We start from the raw sequence: 15,012 nt of genomic DNA on the forward strand, positions 1-15,012 counted from the left end.
GGTGGGCTTCAAATCAATCCATCTTATGCAACTTGGGTGGGCTTCAATTCAATTCAACTTGAATTGAACTTGAACATTTGTAAATTTATTTCTATAAATTTTCCATGAAAAATAAAAAAATTGTTGAGCGACAGAGACAACAAAGAAACGCATTCTTCTGAATATTGAAAAATGAAAGGAGGGATATTTGCGGCCTGATCATTTTGGTGGATGTTTCCAATCTTTACGTGGCAAGACCTTTTGGTCAGTGGCCACGGACCAAGGGTGACTCATTGATGGGGGATACTCATTCTCCCTTTGTTTTTTAGCTTTGTTCCCTAGACGGTCAAATAAGTAAAAAAACGTCCACATATGTTGCTCTTCTACAGGGAAAAAAATGAATAATAGATAATGAACCAAGAAAGTATGGAGAAAGAACCAAGAGATGGATAACGACGCTGTTTGGCTAACGGAATTGTTTTGTAGGCCTGGTTTCAGACAGACTACATTTCCCAAGGATCATAAACAAGCATTTACACTGCAGAATTGTAACAGGTCCTGCACGATTATGGCTCTCATCTTTAACAGTTGATGCTAAAATAAAATGGGGAAATATGGAATAAACTTAGTCCATCAACAAAACATGAAGCCCTAGATGGCACATGCAAGTGAGAAAATCAAAGTCATCGAAGCTTGGATCCCAATTACCACAGAATACCATGCCGGTTTCAGTCATTATCTTCACGACCATAACCATAGATTATTTCGATCTGCATCAAAAGCGAATTTTTGAAGATTATTAAAAACCAAACAGAAAACACAAATTTTGTATCAAATCTCAACTTCATGAGCTAATGGATTCAAATTGAATAACTTCATCCATATTAGATTAACTTATAAACTATAAAGAAATATCTTTCCCTTCTAAGCTCCCCTTAATGTTTTCAGAAAAAACAACAGAACACAATAGGCCAGGGAAAAGGCATAGATACAATTATAAGAACAAAGATGTTGTCCAAAATAAATGAAACTTTTCCTTCTATAATTAAAAAAAAAATGAAAGATTTCTATGGACAAAACACAATAATGTGGAAATGCATGACCCTCCCAACCTCTAGTACATCAGTTCCCCTACAAAGATAGAGTTAAAATATAAGACTTGTTTAACCAACATTCCTCTTTTTTTTTTCAGCACAAAAATGTTTTCAAATAAGAAAAAAAAAAAGGAATCTCCTTATATCCTTCCTTGAAGATCCACCTAATTCCGTTAACAGGAAATTGATTCTACCATCAGCAGGCCACGTCAATTATGCACACCATAATATCAGAAAAGCAAAAGGAATGATCCTAGTCTCCACTATCCATTGCTGTCAAGATTTGCTAGACATTGTCAAGAAAGTGATTCAATGGACTCCAAATGAGAAATTGCATAGGGAATTTATAGAGTTGGCATTTTTTCATAAAAGTAGTAACATTATTGAAACAATAGTACCAATCACATGAAACACCTATAAATGCCTATATAAGATGTCAACAGAAATTTAACTTGTGGATATCCCCAAATCCTGTGATCAATTAATTTTTTTCTTTAAAAAAAAAAAAAAAGATAAGGTACTGTATTGAAACAAAACAGAACAGAATGCATCTCAGCTCATCACAGCAAGAAGTTCTGTCAAGTATGCATAAACAGCCTACATCAATATGTTGCCTGTTAGTAACAAAAGAGTGTACCCTCGTCAAAAGAAAAAGAACCATAGCGGGTACCCCTAAATATTTCTGTACTGTTGCGATGAATGATCAACTTCCCTCTTCCCCAAATCAATGCTACCCATGAACAATCAACTTTCTTTACCAGATTCTTTATTCTTGATCACATAAAACCACCGACTGATAAAAATAATATTTTTGTAACAATGTTCTCAAGGCCAATCTTCTAGACCAATTCTATCGTACAGTTCCTTTAAGCTACACTAATACAGATAACCTGAGTTGTAAATATTTGAACCTAAATAATTGGCTGATTATACTGAATAAGCTTCTCTTTTATGAAATCATTTTGTATCTTAATAAAATATTTGACACATTCCTGCAAGCACTCCCTATGAAACAAGATTTGTCAAAATTTGCAGGATCCTATATTCCTACATGCCAACATCTAAGTAAAAGGCAAAGGTTACGAGGAGCTTGAAAATATGAATAAACAATAAATTATAGTTTTAATCCATGGCATTGGTTAAATTTCTGTTGAATCCATTTGAAAGCTAGTGTAGAAGCTAAAGGTTTCAGGTTATCCCATATTCTTCAATTGCTAGCTACCACTCAAACTAAACCATCATTATCAGTCATTACTGCCCACCTTGAAAAATATTTTATAATTTTGCAATTCCTACAATTAATGAACCCCCATCCATCCACAACCACCACCAAAAATAAAATAAAACTAATAAATAAAGAAAAAAACGAGGAAGAGATTTTATTTTCTTAGAAAACTTCTGAAAGGACAATTTGAAGTCACTCAAGAAATTAACTTACAAGACATCAATTTTCACCTATGTTGCAACCTTGTACAAGAAATATTACCCAAGATATATTACAATAAGTTGGACAATTGATATCCACAACTAAATGGTGAACAATAGTGTAAAAATATACTAGAAAAGACAGATTCTCCAGCAAAATGGATAGAAACAATCTTAGAAGGTAGCATGAAAGGTTGATTTTTTTGGTTAGTAAGCGAAAAATTTTGCCCTGTTTTAGACCAGGAAGCAATAGAAATTAGATCAGCAACTTCTACTTGAGACAACAAACACATGGTTTCCACATACAGTAGAACCAGGACCAACTATTTGATGGTCTCTGGCAATCTCCAGGGCCAAAAGTTTTTCACTCGAATGATGGTAAAACCATTTGATCAGCACTCTGCAGACCTTTTATAAGGGACCATCTTCCATATTCTCTGAGCATTAAACAGGATTATAATCATCAGATAGTAAAGATCATCCAACTGGTCTAATGTCGCCAGATTGTGGACTCAATATCTTGAGAAGTGTCACATGTAAAGACAGGGAGGATGCCTCCTGGTAAATACTCTTCACTATTCCTCTAAAAAATAAAAAATCAGAAGAAAAGGAATCTTCTAAGTTAACAACCAGTAGACTATACAAAAAAAATGATGCCTTGATTCCTTATCTGTCTAGAAATGTAATCTAAATAAATTAATAAAGTACATTAAAGTAGATGCATATTCAAGGGCATTCATCATAAAGCATTTAGTGCACAAGTACTGATAACAATAGGTTGTAATCATTAACGAAAAACAGTATAAACTAATGTAGCAATGCTGTGCGCAGGATTACAAATAACTTATCAGTTGAAGTAAAAAATAATAATAATAATGCACGCAGAAAAACTGATAGAAAAACAGAAAACATAACGCATAACCTTCCCCTTCTTTTGGTCTAAGAAAATAGCCAACTTACCCCAGAAGGTGGTGTTGGGTTTCGCGTAAACTTGGTACCACCAGGAGCCCAAGGAACTGTTCAAAAGAAAATAGAACTGTCAAGTCCCATGGTTATAATTGAAGAGATAAAAGGATTTAAACTCCAGTCATAACAACAAAAATAAAGGAGAAAATGCAACTTTAGATGAATTAACCATTAAGCTATGAGGATGACAAATACAAGTATTGCGAATCAAGTATCAATGTACAATGATGGACTGTTTAAGCTCACAACATGATCTTGCAGCAATCCAAACATCTACTACAACTAAAATAAAACTGTTGTTGAACAACTGTGGTAATAGAGGTTATAAATCCTTCGAGAAGGACATATATGAAGCATTCTTATTAAGTTCCATTTTGAAAGTGGTGCTACATATATTTCTGGTGATTAAATGCCGTTTCTAACAATAGGATAAATCTTAATTTGCAATCAACCAATGGCCTATTTGTGGATCATTGGATTTATTTTTTTTAAATTTTAACTGTTGTTAGTTTTAGCTTTTAAGATTTATTTTGTTAGTATTAGTTTTAGATGTTTTCTTTTAGAAAATTGTTGTCAAGAGTTTAACAGCATTTAGGAGATTGTAGATTACAGAAATATGCATATATATATGGTACATAATGTTGCTTAAAAAAGGATTAACATAAGCTGTTCAATCAGCATGTCATATCAAAAGTAGTGGATTTTATGGCTCAGTAGAATTCATAGAGGAAGCATGTTAATCAGTAACAGGAAAATATTATTTCAGAGAACAAAGAGAACTCATTTCAACTTAACTCAGCCTTAATCCCAACTATTTGGTGTCAGCTACACAAGTCCTGTCCTGCCATTGTGCTCTATCAAGAGGGAACAAAGAGGAGGGGAAAAACATCTGTAAAGGGAAACAGGGATACATGGCCTCAAAACTGGCTAACAAAGTAAGAATACAAAATCATTAAGAATTTCCTGGCATTGTAGGTGCAACACAACGAAGTTTCTCTTTCCCACAACCCCAGCAAGCTTAAGCCATCAAGTCTGCAACTGCACGACCTACCAACTTTTCACTGGACTTTCTTGGAGTCTTGTTTCTTGTCTCCACCTTCCAAAGGAGGTAAAAAATAATCTGGAGGAGTATTTCAGAAGAGGAAGATTGGAGATGAATGGATAACTCAATGTGTCTCGCATCACCTTGGCCTTATAATCCATAACAAAGGAGAGATTGTGGAGAATGTCGTTAATGGAATTAGAGCAGGATGGGTGCATCCGGATCTTATGTGACAAGCAAATACCACTTTGGATAAAAGGAAAATTCTACAAAGTAGTTGTAGGATTGGAGATGGGTGCATCTGGATCTTATGACGAGTATTCAGAATAGAAAAAATTTAGGAATTTTTTCTCGTAAAACCCTGTCATAGAATACATAAAAACGTTCAACATTGATTTACCAGAGAAAATCCAATCTGACATTGAGCTCAAAATAATTTAAAAGTCCGCAATATTTTTTAAGGTAAGGTATATTTATATTAATTAGTAAAACAAAATTTACTGATGAGCATGTGTTTTTATTTTTCATCATCTAAGCATTCTGACCACCAATGCAATAAGCTCCGCCAGTGATGCTTATCGTATATGTTTCAAATTTTGAGACATGATCTATAGGCTGAGCCTGAAGGTGTCTTCCACCATGCCTGAACATTTAAAGCATGGGAGACTTTTCAAGTTACTTAGGCAATGTCCATATAGTTCTGAGCCATGTCTGACGATTATTTGATCCATGTCAGTTTAAGAAAGAGTAAGCATGCAAGTATATAAGCTATTAGAATTTCAATGCAAATATCTAAGAACAAGCATATCTACATATTAAACACGAAAGACAATTCGCACTAGTTACAGACAAAAAGGAATAGAACCACCATCAAAAATATACTTTGCATCTGAGAACTAAAAGAACTGCAGGCAGCACCAGGATATGAAAAATGATGGGTTCAACCATGTCAATTGGAGATCAGTATGAGATCAAGTGGGTTTCCGGCATTATGCATACCAATGTAAGGATCAGGGTGCCGCCACTTGTTATAGGTTGCTTCAGCATCAGCAATCATTCTATCAATGGTATCAAGATCCTCCTATGAATTTACCAAAAAAATAATCCCAGAAAAAATCAGAACCAGGCAAATATTTCTTTTTTATTCACTTCACTAAAATGGTTAGCTTTAGCTGAAAGCAGGTAAGTAATTAATTGGCAAAGTATTGAAACATCATCTAATCCAACTTCTAACAAAGCATTCCATGTAAATGTAAAGCGATATATATATATATATATATATATATCACTCAGAACAAATCCTTACACAAACATTGCCCAAATGCTGTAAAAAAGCAACAAAACACTAGTAGAGACTATGAAGTATTTCACCCTGTCTGCTCACATGACCATATTAGTGCCTTTTATACAAGAAACATATCAGAATGCAATCCTGAATTATTCACTTAGATAGAAACTTACACTTTGTGTTTGGGCAATAACATGCATATATAACAAGATTGAGTTGCTGTTGGAGCCTATGATGCATGAACAGGCATTGGTTGCTCAAGATCTAAATCATGCACAGACAAGACAAAAAATTACATGTCTGCAAGTGCATGTCATGGAAAATCACCACCCGGCTAGATGCTCTGATAGCCCAAACCTTTGATGAGTTGGTACACATCCAATTAGTTGGACCATCAACATAAATTGTTTACTGATTTTGTTAGACACACAAAAGGAAACATGCCTTTAAATGCTTTAAAGCTCATAATCGTGTATCACAAGTCGTACAGAATGTTGAACCAAATCAAATCATGAATCATATTGCAAAATATAAAAATATTTTTATTTTTTTACAGAAAAAGGCCCCCAACTTGCAGAAAGTTCCCTTTACAGCCACCAAGTCTGTTGGAAGCATGTATGGTCTAGCAAGACATCTTTTTTTGGTAACAGAAGGAAATTACACAGATTTTGGGACAGATCAGCCCTTAAGAGTCAGCTAAAGCAATAACATGAATCTCAGTAACGATTCTCCAATGGCCCGCATCAGCTAGGTAATCAGCAAGTTGATTAGATTCACTATAACATGAGAATATTTGATCTCCAGTTCAGAGTCATTTGCAGTTCCCTGGCAATCCTCAATCCGGTCCTTGATGCTCCATGGGATCTTAGATTTCCTGTTCAGAGAGTCAATAACCAACTTCTAATCTCCTTCAAGTCCGATTTTAGAGCATAAATACAACCTATATTTCTGTCCATGAATGAAGTCTTGAGACCTAGATGTGGGGACAGACACTGGGTAACGGCCTTCTTAGTGAGGTCTCAAGACAAATTCGTAACTAAGATACTGCTGGAATGATCACATGAAACAGATCAAAATGCGGTGCCTCATGCCTGTGGAACTGACCTCCTAGTGGATCGCTTGGGCTGCATTCAACCAGTGAAGATTTCCCCTCTGCAAGTGGAACACATGGTTTGTTCACTGGATCTTAGATGTATTTTTCCAAATTTAACCCTTTAGAGGACAGAAGGGTCATCATCTAAGCCTTGTCCCAATTAGACGGGGCTGGCTACGTTAATCCTATTTTGCCATTCCTTTGTGTTCAGTGCAATATCCATTCTTATATTATAGGCACTTAAATCATTTATTATCACTTCCAATCAAGTCCTTTTCTGTCTGGCCCTAGCTCTTTTAGCCCCGCCCCTTCAACGTGTAACAGATGACTTTTTCTAACAGATGCTGTAGATGTTCTTCTATGCACATGACCAAACCATCTCAATCTACCTTGTCTCATTTTATCACCTGTTGGAGCTACTACCAGGTTCCTTCATATGGCTTCATTTCTAAATATCCTGTCTAGTTTTACCACTCATCCATCTAAGCTTTGCAATTTTGCAATGGATAAAAAAGGGCAGACTAGTGCACAGGGCTCCTGCCTATGCAGGGTCTGGGGAGGGACAGATGTGCTCAGTCTTACCCCTACACACAAGGCTCCTGGTCACTAGGGTTTATCATTCTTGGCCCAGCCCAACCCACAAATTTCAGGGCCTGGGCCCAGGTTTTTGTGTGCAAGCCCGGTCGGCTCAGGCCCACATCAAGCCCAGAATATTTTGGGCCGGGCTTGGGCCCAACACTTCAATCCCGGCCTGGCCTGCAATACAATACAATACAATATGATATAATATAATATAATATAATATATAACATTATATTATATATGTTATATATATACAAGTATCTTTTATTTTATACTAAATGTTTATTATTTTATATAAGATATAAAAATTTCAAGTTTTAAAATATAAATAAATATTAATTAGTTGACACATGTCAATACATGTGTGAACACTTGAGCCAACCCAAGTATGTAAATTGTCCTCCTAGGCAAGGCCTTCTCATTGCCTAAGCAATGTGGGACTTGGAAAAACACTCAATGGTAGCATTCGTTATTTAGTGTTGTTCCAAGTCCCACATTGCTCAAGAATGGGAATGGAGGCTTTGCCTTCATCTATAAAAGGATAGGTAAGCCAAACCAAACCAACTCTAAGAATTAAATGAGGCCCATGCCTTTTTTTGTGCATAGGCCCAAAGCTTAGCCAAGACAAATTTACCTTGGGCTTGTGCCATTTTTTTTTTGCATATATTACATTTAATTTAATTTAAAATTAAATTTTTAAATAATTAATTTTTTATCATTGGATGTCATAGACCCGGAAAGCCCATAAGCCCGGCCCATGATCACCCCTATTGGTCACCCAGGTCGCGATGGAGTAACCCAACCATTGTGCCAAGGCCCACCCTTGCAACTTTGCAATGGATATGATCTTCAAATACACCACCCAAAGTTCACCTTTTTCTAGTTGGTAGAGTATTGGAGAAAAAATAGCAGCCATGTACAACAAAGGGGCCATAACATTGGAGAACTAACAAAAAGTATAGTTGTATTCGGGAAAGTAATTATAAAACAGAAAATCTGAATCAAAAAGGAATTGTAAAATCCTCCTCTAAACAAGTAATGTGAGGCCACCTATGACAATAACATTTTTTTTACAATTACCTATGACAATAACATTACTTTAATCTTCATAGCTACCATTGTCTCCTTGCTTGCTTTGTTGTCAAAAAATGCAAGCATTCCTTTCCCCTAGATGACCCTGAATACTTCTGTAGGTATCATTCCCCATGCTGCCTTACGACCTTTGCTCAAGCTCTAATCTGTCAGGCTTCAAAAATTTGTCGTACTGTTTCTGGAAAGCATATTTGTACTCCAAAAATTCCCAGAACCCTCATCCAAAATTTGGACGGGAAGAAAAAGTGGACAAAAAAATGATTTGCCGATTCCTTACAACTGTCACAGAACATGCAATTCAAGTTGTCTAGTGCAATCTCTCTTTTCATCAAATTTTCTGATGTTAGACATCTGTCACAGATGAAGCAACAGTGGAGAAAAGTTTGTGTTTTTCCCCAACTTCATGTAAACAGTCTATCTTGACAAGATCCTTGCCATTGATCATTTAACCCTTAGAGGAAGAGATATGAACAGTGTTGAGATTGTCTTAAACTGACTGTCCCAAGACCAGGTAGAAGAGGGTTGTATAACTTGTGCTAGGCTAGCATCTGGCATTAAATTTTTTGCCAAGCTCTTTTTTTTTATCAATAACTTCAAATTCATTAAAACAGAAAGAGCAAATTACAAAGGAGGATAGGTAAAAACTCTTAACTCTCCTAAAATATATATATATATATATATAAAGCAAAACTACAATTGATTTCTTCCCATCACTTGTTTAGACAAGGCATCAGCAAAACCATTAACTGTTCTTTTAACACAGCTAACTATCACATCCATGACTCGTGTCAACCATTTAAATTTCTTCCTTTTATTGCTATAAATCCACAGCCCAACTTCTTCCTTTTGCACCCATCCAACCATTAGCTTTGAATCTCCTTCTATAATCAATTCACTGATGTTCATGTGCTTTGCTCTTTGCACTCCTTCCACCATAGCCAACATCTCAGCCCTTAATGAATCCCTTTCACCTATTGGCCCAGAAAATAGACCAACAATGCTGCCCTCTTCATTCCTGAAAACACCGCCAATAACTGAGGGAGACCTGGGTTCCCTGTACTACTCCCATCAAAGTTCAGCTTTACGAAACCATGAAGCAGAGTAGACCAACTAGGACTAGTTACAGGCTTATGACGATCTGGACTAGCAACTTCCTTCCAATTTCTCAAGATGTCACTTGCTGAAAAATCAACCAAGAGCTTCAAGGATTTTTCCCATTGAACAGCCCTGACAGTGATAGACTTGACAATGGCTTCTCCGCTTCTTCATTGCCTGAAAATATTCTTGCATTGCTTTCTTCCTAGATGGTCCACACTAAGGCAGCTCTTACACATCTCCATAACAACCTTCCCCTCTTCTTATGCCAACTGAAGAATGTAGAGGCAAACAAATTTTGCAAATTTGGTAGAGGGCTCCACCTACACCCTAACAAAGAAAAAAAACCAGTCCCAAATGGGAGACATAAATGGGCAGGAGATTAAGAGATTAATAAGTGATAGCAAGATTCTCCATTGGCCTTACAAAGAATACACCAATGAGGTAACTTGGTCTTTTCCTTTGGAGCAAACCGCAGGTATTCTTTCCAAGAACACTTCCAACAAATACCTCCTGAATGCCATTTCGTGCTCAACTGAACAAAATGGAATGGTAGAACATGATTCATGTAGCCAACTCTATATAGTTGGGACAAGGCTTAGTTGAGTTGAGTTGAGATGAGTAGGAAGAGATATGAACAACTTATGATTCTCATGTCAGTATGAGAAGGAATACATGACACACCTACCCTTCCATTGTGGTTATTTACTTCAGGCTTTTTCACATCTTTTAATTTTGTGGCTGTTTGGAAGACAATGTGTCATTCTAAGAGATCTAGTTTCACTTATTGGTGCTTGGCCTATTAAAGGCTTTAGCACAGGGGAAGGGGCATAAATACTTTGGAACCTAGCTCCCTTTTGTGAATTGTTGATAAAAGGCGACAAGCATATCTTTGACTACATTCCAAAGCTGATCTCTCTGTCTCTCGCACAGTGGAGTGTCTTTTTTTAAATAATAATTGTGAACTTGAATTCACTTATTTTTGTAACAACTAACATGATATTATAGTCATCTTTTACATGAGATATAGTGAGTTAGTGGTCATGTATTTAAATTTTGTATATGGGAATCAGCCCATATGCCTGGAAGCACAGGCGAATGTCAGGACCATCCTAATACAATCTTCAAAATCAGTTCATTTGACAAATGGATTTTATGAGATCTCAACATCATAAGTATATACTTATCGTAGATATATACAATACCTACATTATCCCAGACATTTTATAAAAATAATAATAAATCAATTGAAATTATCTTAGAATACCTTCTAGAATTTAGAAATTGTAATCATTTTGCATTTCCTTTCTTCTGTGGAAAATCAGTATTATAATTTTGAAGTCCAGTAACGTGCATTAAGCACCTCAGGAAGAAAGCGATTTTGGTCACAGAAGTAGGAGATACGAAGTCAAGTGAGGAAGCTGCAATATACATAGAGGCAAACAGGACTAGTTGCAAAGAAACAAGAAAGCAGTGTTCCCAAGTCGACTAGGCAACGTAGATATGACATTTGATTCATATTTCGAATACAACATTTTAAACCAAAAGACTACATAAGAGTTTAATGGAATCTATATAAAGATGGCGGTTCCGCTATCGCTAGTATATGTTCAACTTAGAATTTTATCATTTATCCAAGTTCTGACACTTATTTCGTATCAGTTGCACCTGAATTTACATCCATTCCATTGGAAACCGTAATTTTGTTCGGAGCATGAAACCAAAGTGAAAATTATCTAACAGTCTTTGACAAAACACTGATTTATCACATTACAAGTAAATTCCAGACCGGCACAAAGAACACAAATATGCATTATTTGCACGTCGAGTGCAAGAAACTGATGAAACACAAATAAGAAAGAGCATTAGAAATATAAAAGAGCTTGATTTCCGGGATTCAAGAGAACAAACCACATGTTTGTTGGCCTCGAACTTTTCTCTGAGGCCGGATGCCTAAAATTGAAAATTGTAGAAAGAGTTAAAATAATTTTTGAGAAATTTGAACAAAATCCAAACCGCGTAACGTAGATAAACAAATTCTGAAATTAAAAAATGAGAGGGATGGATCTCTTGTGAGAGAACGTGATAAAGATCGCAGTGTAGGTAAAGAGATGGAGCAAAGGTGTGGTAATAATCATCATGGATGGCGAGAGGGGAAGAAATGCTCTTACATCTTGATAGAAGAGATGGCGATGGACGGCCCAGTTGAGAGTGTCTTTGAGAGCCCTTCTGTAGAGGATCCTCACCCGCTCCTTCTGAGCAGCCCTCCTCGCTAGGTATGAAGCACTCATGCCTGCCCCCTTTTCTCTCTCTCTCTCTCTCTCTCTCTGAGACGAGTTAGGAAGTCGTAAGTTCGAAGTGCGAATTTAATATCGTCAGCATCGGATTAACGCACAAGGGATCTGCGACGTTCGTTGGGTGGACACTGGACACCTCATTCACATCGCCTTCCCATCTGCAGTTGCAATCCCTTTGAGGGACATCAGATGGGTACAGCCGTACAGGTTATTTAACTATCCCTCAACATTCAGTCAAACCAAACATAGCCTAAGGACCTTGCCCTGTTTTCCGGCTACTAAGGATCATATTATTCCTGCAATTGGGTGGAAGGATCAAATCCTCTTCGCAAATATATACACATATATAATATTAAATTTGTATATGTCAATTTCAAATGAAAATAACAACAAAACAACAACAATAATAATAATAATATATAAATTCTTCTATACTTTTTTATATATACTTTTATAATTCTATGTGTTTAATAAATTTTATTTATTACACTTATTTTTGTTTAATGAAATAAATATATAATATCATAGATGTATCCAAGTGTTTTATATGAATTTTCAATATTTATGTGATTTTATTGTTGAACTATTAACACGCCACCAAACAAGAAAACAAGTTCATTCTTGGGCCGATTTTAAATTTTGTATTTTATTTCTATCATACATAAAAATAATTCTTATTTATCATATGATGTGATTATTGGTGTAAAATAAAATGCTAGAGATATGCCCAATTTTTTCTATAAATATTTTTATTTTGTTGCATTTATTTATATTTTAAAGTTGTATTGTTTAAATATGGCATTATATGACCCATTTTGGCCATATGATACAAAATAATGGCTTCATTCTTTGTTTGTTTTTCAAAAGTATCGATTGTATGTCATATACCTTAGAGTTCATCTATGATGCCATAGTATAATTTATTGGTGAGAAAAACAAATTTAAGCATACGATTTAATAAGAGATAATGGGAATTGATACCTTAAATATAAGACTTAATAATAAAGAATTGAAAGAGGGGAGGAGCAAAATGAGAGGGAAAGAAAAAATAACGAATCAATTTTGCATATGATGGAAAGTGTGGCAACATGTTGTAAAGGGAAAATTCCCGATTAGTACCATGTACTTTGGGTCTAATGCCACTTTTGTCCCCAAACTTTAAAACGTAACAATTTAGTACCCGAACTTTTTAAACGTGCCAATCTAGTACTTGTTGTTAACCAGCCCTTCAAGTGTCATCTAATTTTCTTTGTCAACATTGACAAAAAATGAACAATCCCAAATCCTTCCCTCTTCTATTCAAGAAAGTTGGGATCAAGTCTCAGTGGGCATTTTAGTAACTCTAACTTTATTGAATAGAAGAGGCAATGATTCGGGACTGTTCATTTTTTATCAATGTTTGGATGGTTGATAAAGAAATTTAGATGACACTTGAAGAACATTTGCATCTTTTCAAATGCTATTTAATGGGCTGGTTAACGGTAGGTACCAAATTGGCACGTTTTGAAAGTTTGGGTATTGATTTGTCGCATTTTAAAGTTTGGGAGCCAAAGTGGCACTAGGCCCAAAATACAGGATAATAATTATAAATTTTCTCTATTATAAAAATTAGATTATGTAAAAGCTCCAAATGCCCCAAGCCCCCAACTACCTCACATAGAAATAAAATTGGTTTTGGGTATACATCTAGACCTGATGAGGGCAGATTTGGCCCTCCAGTAAAATTGTGACACGTGGCACCTCGTGACAATTAGGAAAACACCTAGCCAACAAACTTACGAAGTTGGTGACCCACCCAGGCACCAGTCTGGCCGGCCTGGCGCGACCTGCACGCGGCCTGACGCGCGCCTAGCCGACTTGGACCAGTCTAGACACTGACCCGCCGACTGACACAGGCGCCAGCTTGACGACCTGATCTAGACACTGACCCGCCGACTGACACAGGCGCCGACCTGACGACCTGGCCTAGACACTGACCCGCCGACTGACACAGGCGCCAGCTTGACGACCTGATCTAGACACTGACCCGCCGACTGACACAGGCGCCGACCTGACGACCTGGCCTAGACACTGACCCACTAACTGATGCAGGCACCCCTTTGACAACCCGGCCCAGGCGCCAACCTGGCCGCCTGACACAAGCGCCAGCCTGATGACCTCGAGGAGTTCACCACCGTACCCCGATTATGACAGGATGCGACGAGTCTTACCGTTTGGAGGCTTTTCACCCACCTAACCCGCGAGGACTCCGGTATATAAAGACCTCACCCCCAAAGGAGAAGGGGAGGAAAAAGAAAGGGAAGTAACCCTGCTCTCTAGCTCTCTCATATTATCTTCAAAGCTCTCTACAATAAGAGTGCTAACTTAAGCATCGGAGAGCCCCCACCGGGAAAGTACCCCCGGGACCTTTGATTCAGTTCTCGCAGGTCCTTCAGCTCCCGTCGCCTATGAAGAGGAGGAAAAGATGCAGTTCCCGGAGGTCCCTCAGCTCCCGCCACCTACAAGGAGGAGGAAAAGATGGAGTTCTCGGAGGTCCCTTAGCTCCCACCACCTACAAAGAGGAGGAAAAGATGGAGTTCTCGCATGTATCTCAGCTCCTGCCACCTACAAAGAGGAGGAAAAGATGAAGTTCTCGCAGGTCCCTCATCTCCCGCAGCCTACAAAGGAAAGAAGACCACCTCATGATGAGGGCAGTCGGATTGCACCGCACCAAGGAGCTCCAACATTCTCTAAGGCATCAGCCGCCTAGTAGGGAGTTCGCCAGGCAGTTCGCCCCCAGGCAGTTCATCCCCAGGCAGTTCGCCACCAGGGAGTTCGCCACCAGGCAGTTCGCCCCCAAGCAGTTCGCCACCAAGGCAATTCGCCCCCAGGCAGTTCGCCCCCAAGCAGTTCGCCACCAAGGCAGTTCGCCACCAAGGCAATTCGCCACCAGGGAGTTCTCCACCAGGCAGTTCGCCACCAAGGCAGCTCGCCCCCAGGCAGTTCGCCACCAAGGCAGTTCGCCCCCAGGCAATTCGCCACCAGGCAGTTCACCACCAAGGCAGTTCGCCACCAAGCAG

At 37.8% G+C, this 15,012-nt stretch overlaps 1 protein-coding gene across 2 annotated transcripts; it reads right to left on the reverse strand.

The window, feature by feature from the left end:
• Positions 1-404: 404 nt before the first annotated feature.
• Positions 405-12,281, reverse strand: LOC148851198 (NADH dehydrogenase [ubiquinone] 1 beta subcomplex subunit 9-like). 2 transcript variants are annotated; one of them, XM_088945313.1, is made up of 5 exons: positions 11,828-12,281; positions 11,568-11,609; positions 5,506-5,587; positions 3,459-3,514; positions 405-749 (listed from the first exon to the last, which is right to left on the reverse strand). In XM_088945313.1, the coding sequence occupies exons 1-5, from the start codon at positions 11,945-11,947 to the stop codon at positions 708-710; spliced, it is 342 nt and encodes a 113-aa protein (XP_088801439.1). In that variant the 5' UTR covers positions 11,948-12,281; the 3' UTR covers positions 405-707. The 2 variants fall into 2 exon arrangements, with proteins under 2 accessions (XP_088801439.1, XP_088801440.1); XM_088945314.1 differs by lacking the exon at positions 11,568-11,609 and having other exon boundaries at positions 11,828-12,270.
• Positions 12,282-15,012: the final 2,731 nt, after the last annotated feature.

Source organism: Nelumbo lutea, chromosome 5 (genome assembly GCF_056320005.1).
Source record: "Nelumbo lutea isolate HS-2025 chromosome 5, American lotus-T2T, whole genome shotgun sequence".
NCBI lineage: Eukaryota > Viridiplantae > Streptophyta > Magnoliopsida > Proteales > Nelumbonaceae > Nelumbo > Nelumbo lutea.

Bases quoted from the DNA above. Each gene is read 5' to 3' on its own strand.
- LOC148851198 (XM_088945313.1), bottom strand. From the start codon at position 11,947: ATGAGTGCTTCATACCTAGCGAGGAGGGCTGCTCAGAAGGAGCGGGTG. The intron at 11,610-11,827 runs GTAAGAGCATTT...TTTCAATTTTAG, and splicing joins GCCATCTCTTCTATCAAGAT to GCATCCGGCCTCAGAGAAAA. The intron at 5,588-11,567 runs GTTTGTTCTCTT...GTAAATTCATAG, and splicing joins TCGAGGCCAACAAACATGTG to GAGGATCTTGATACCATTGA.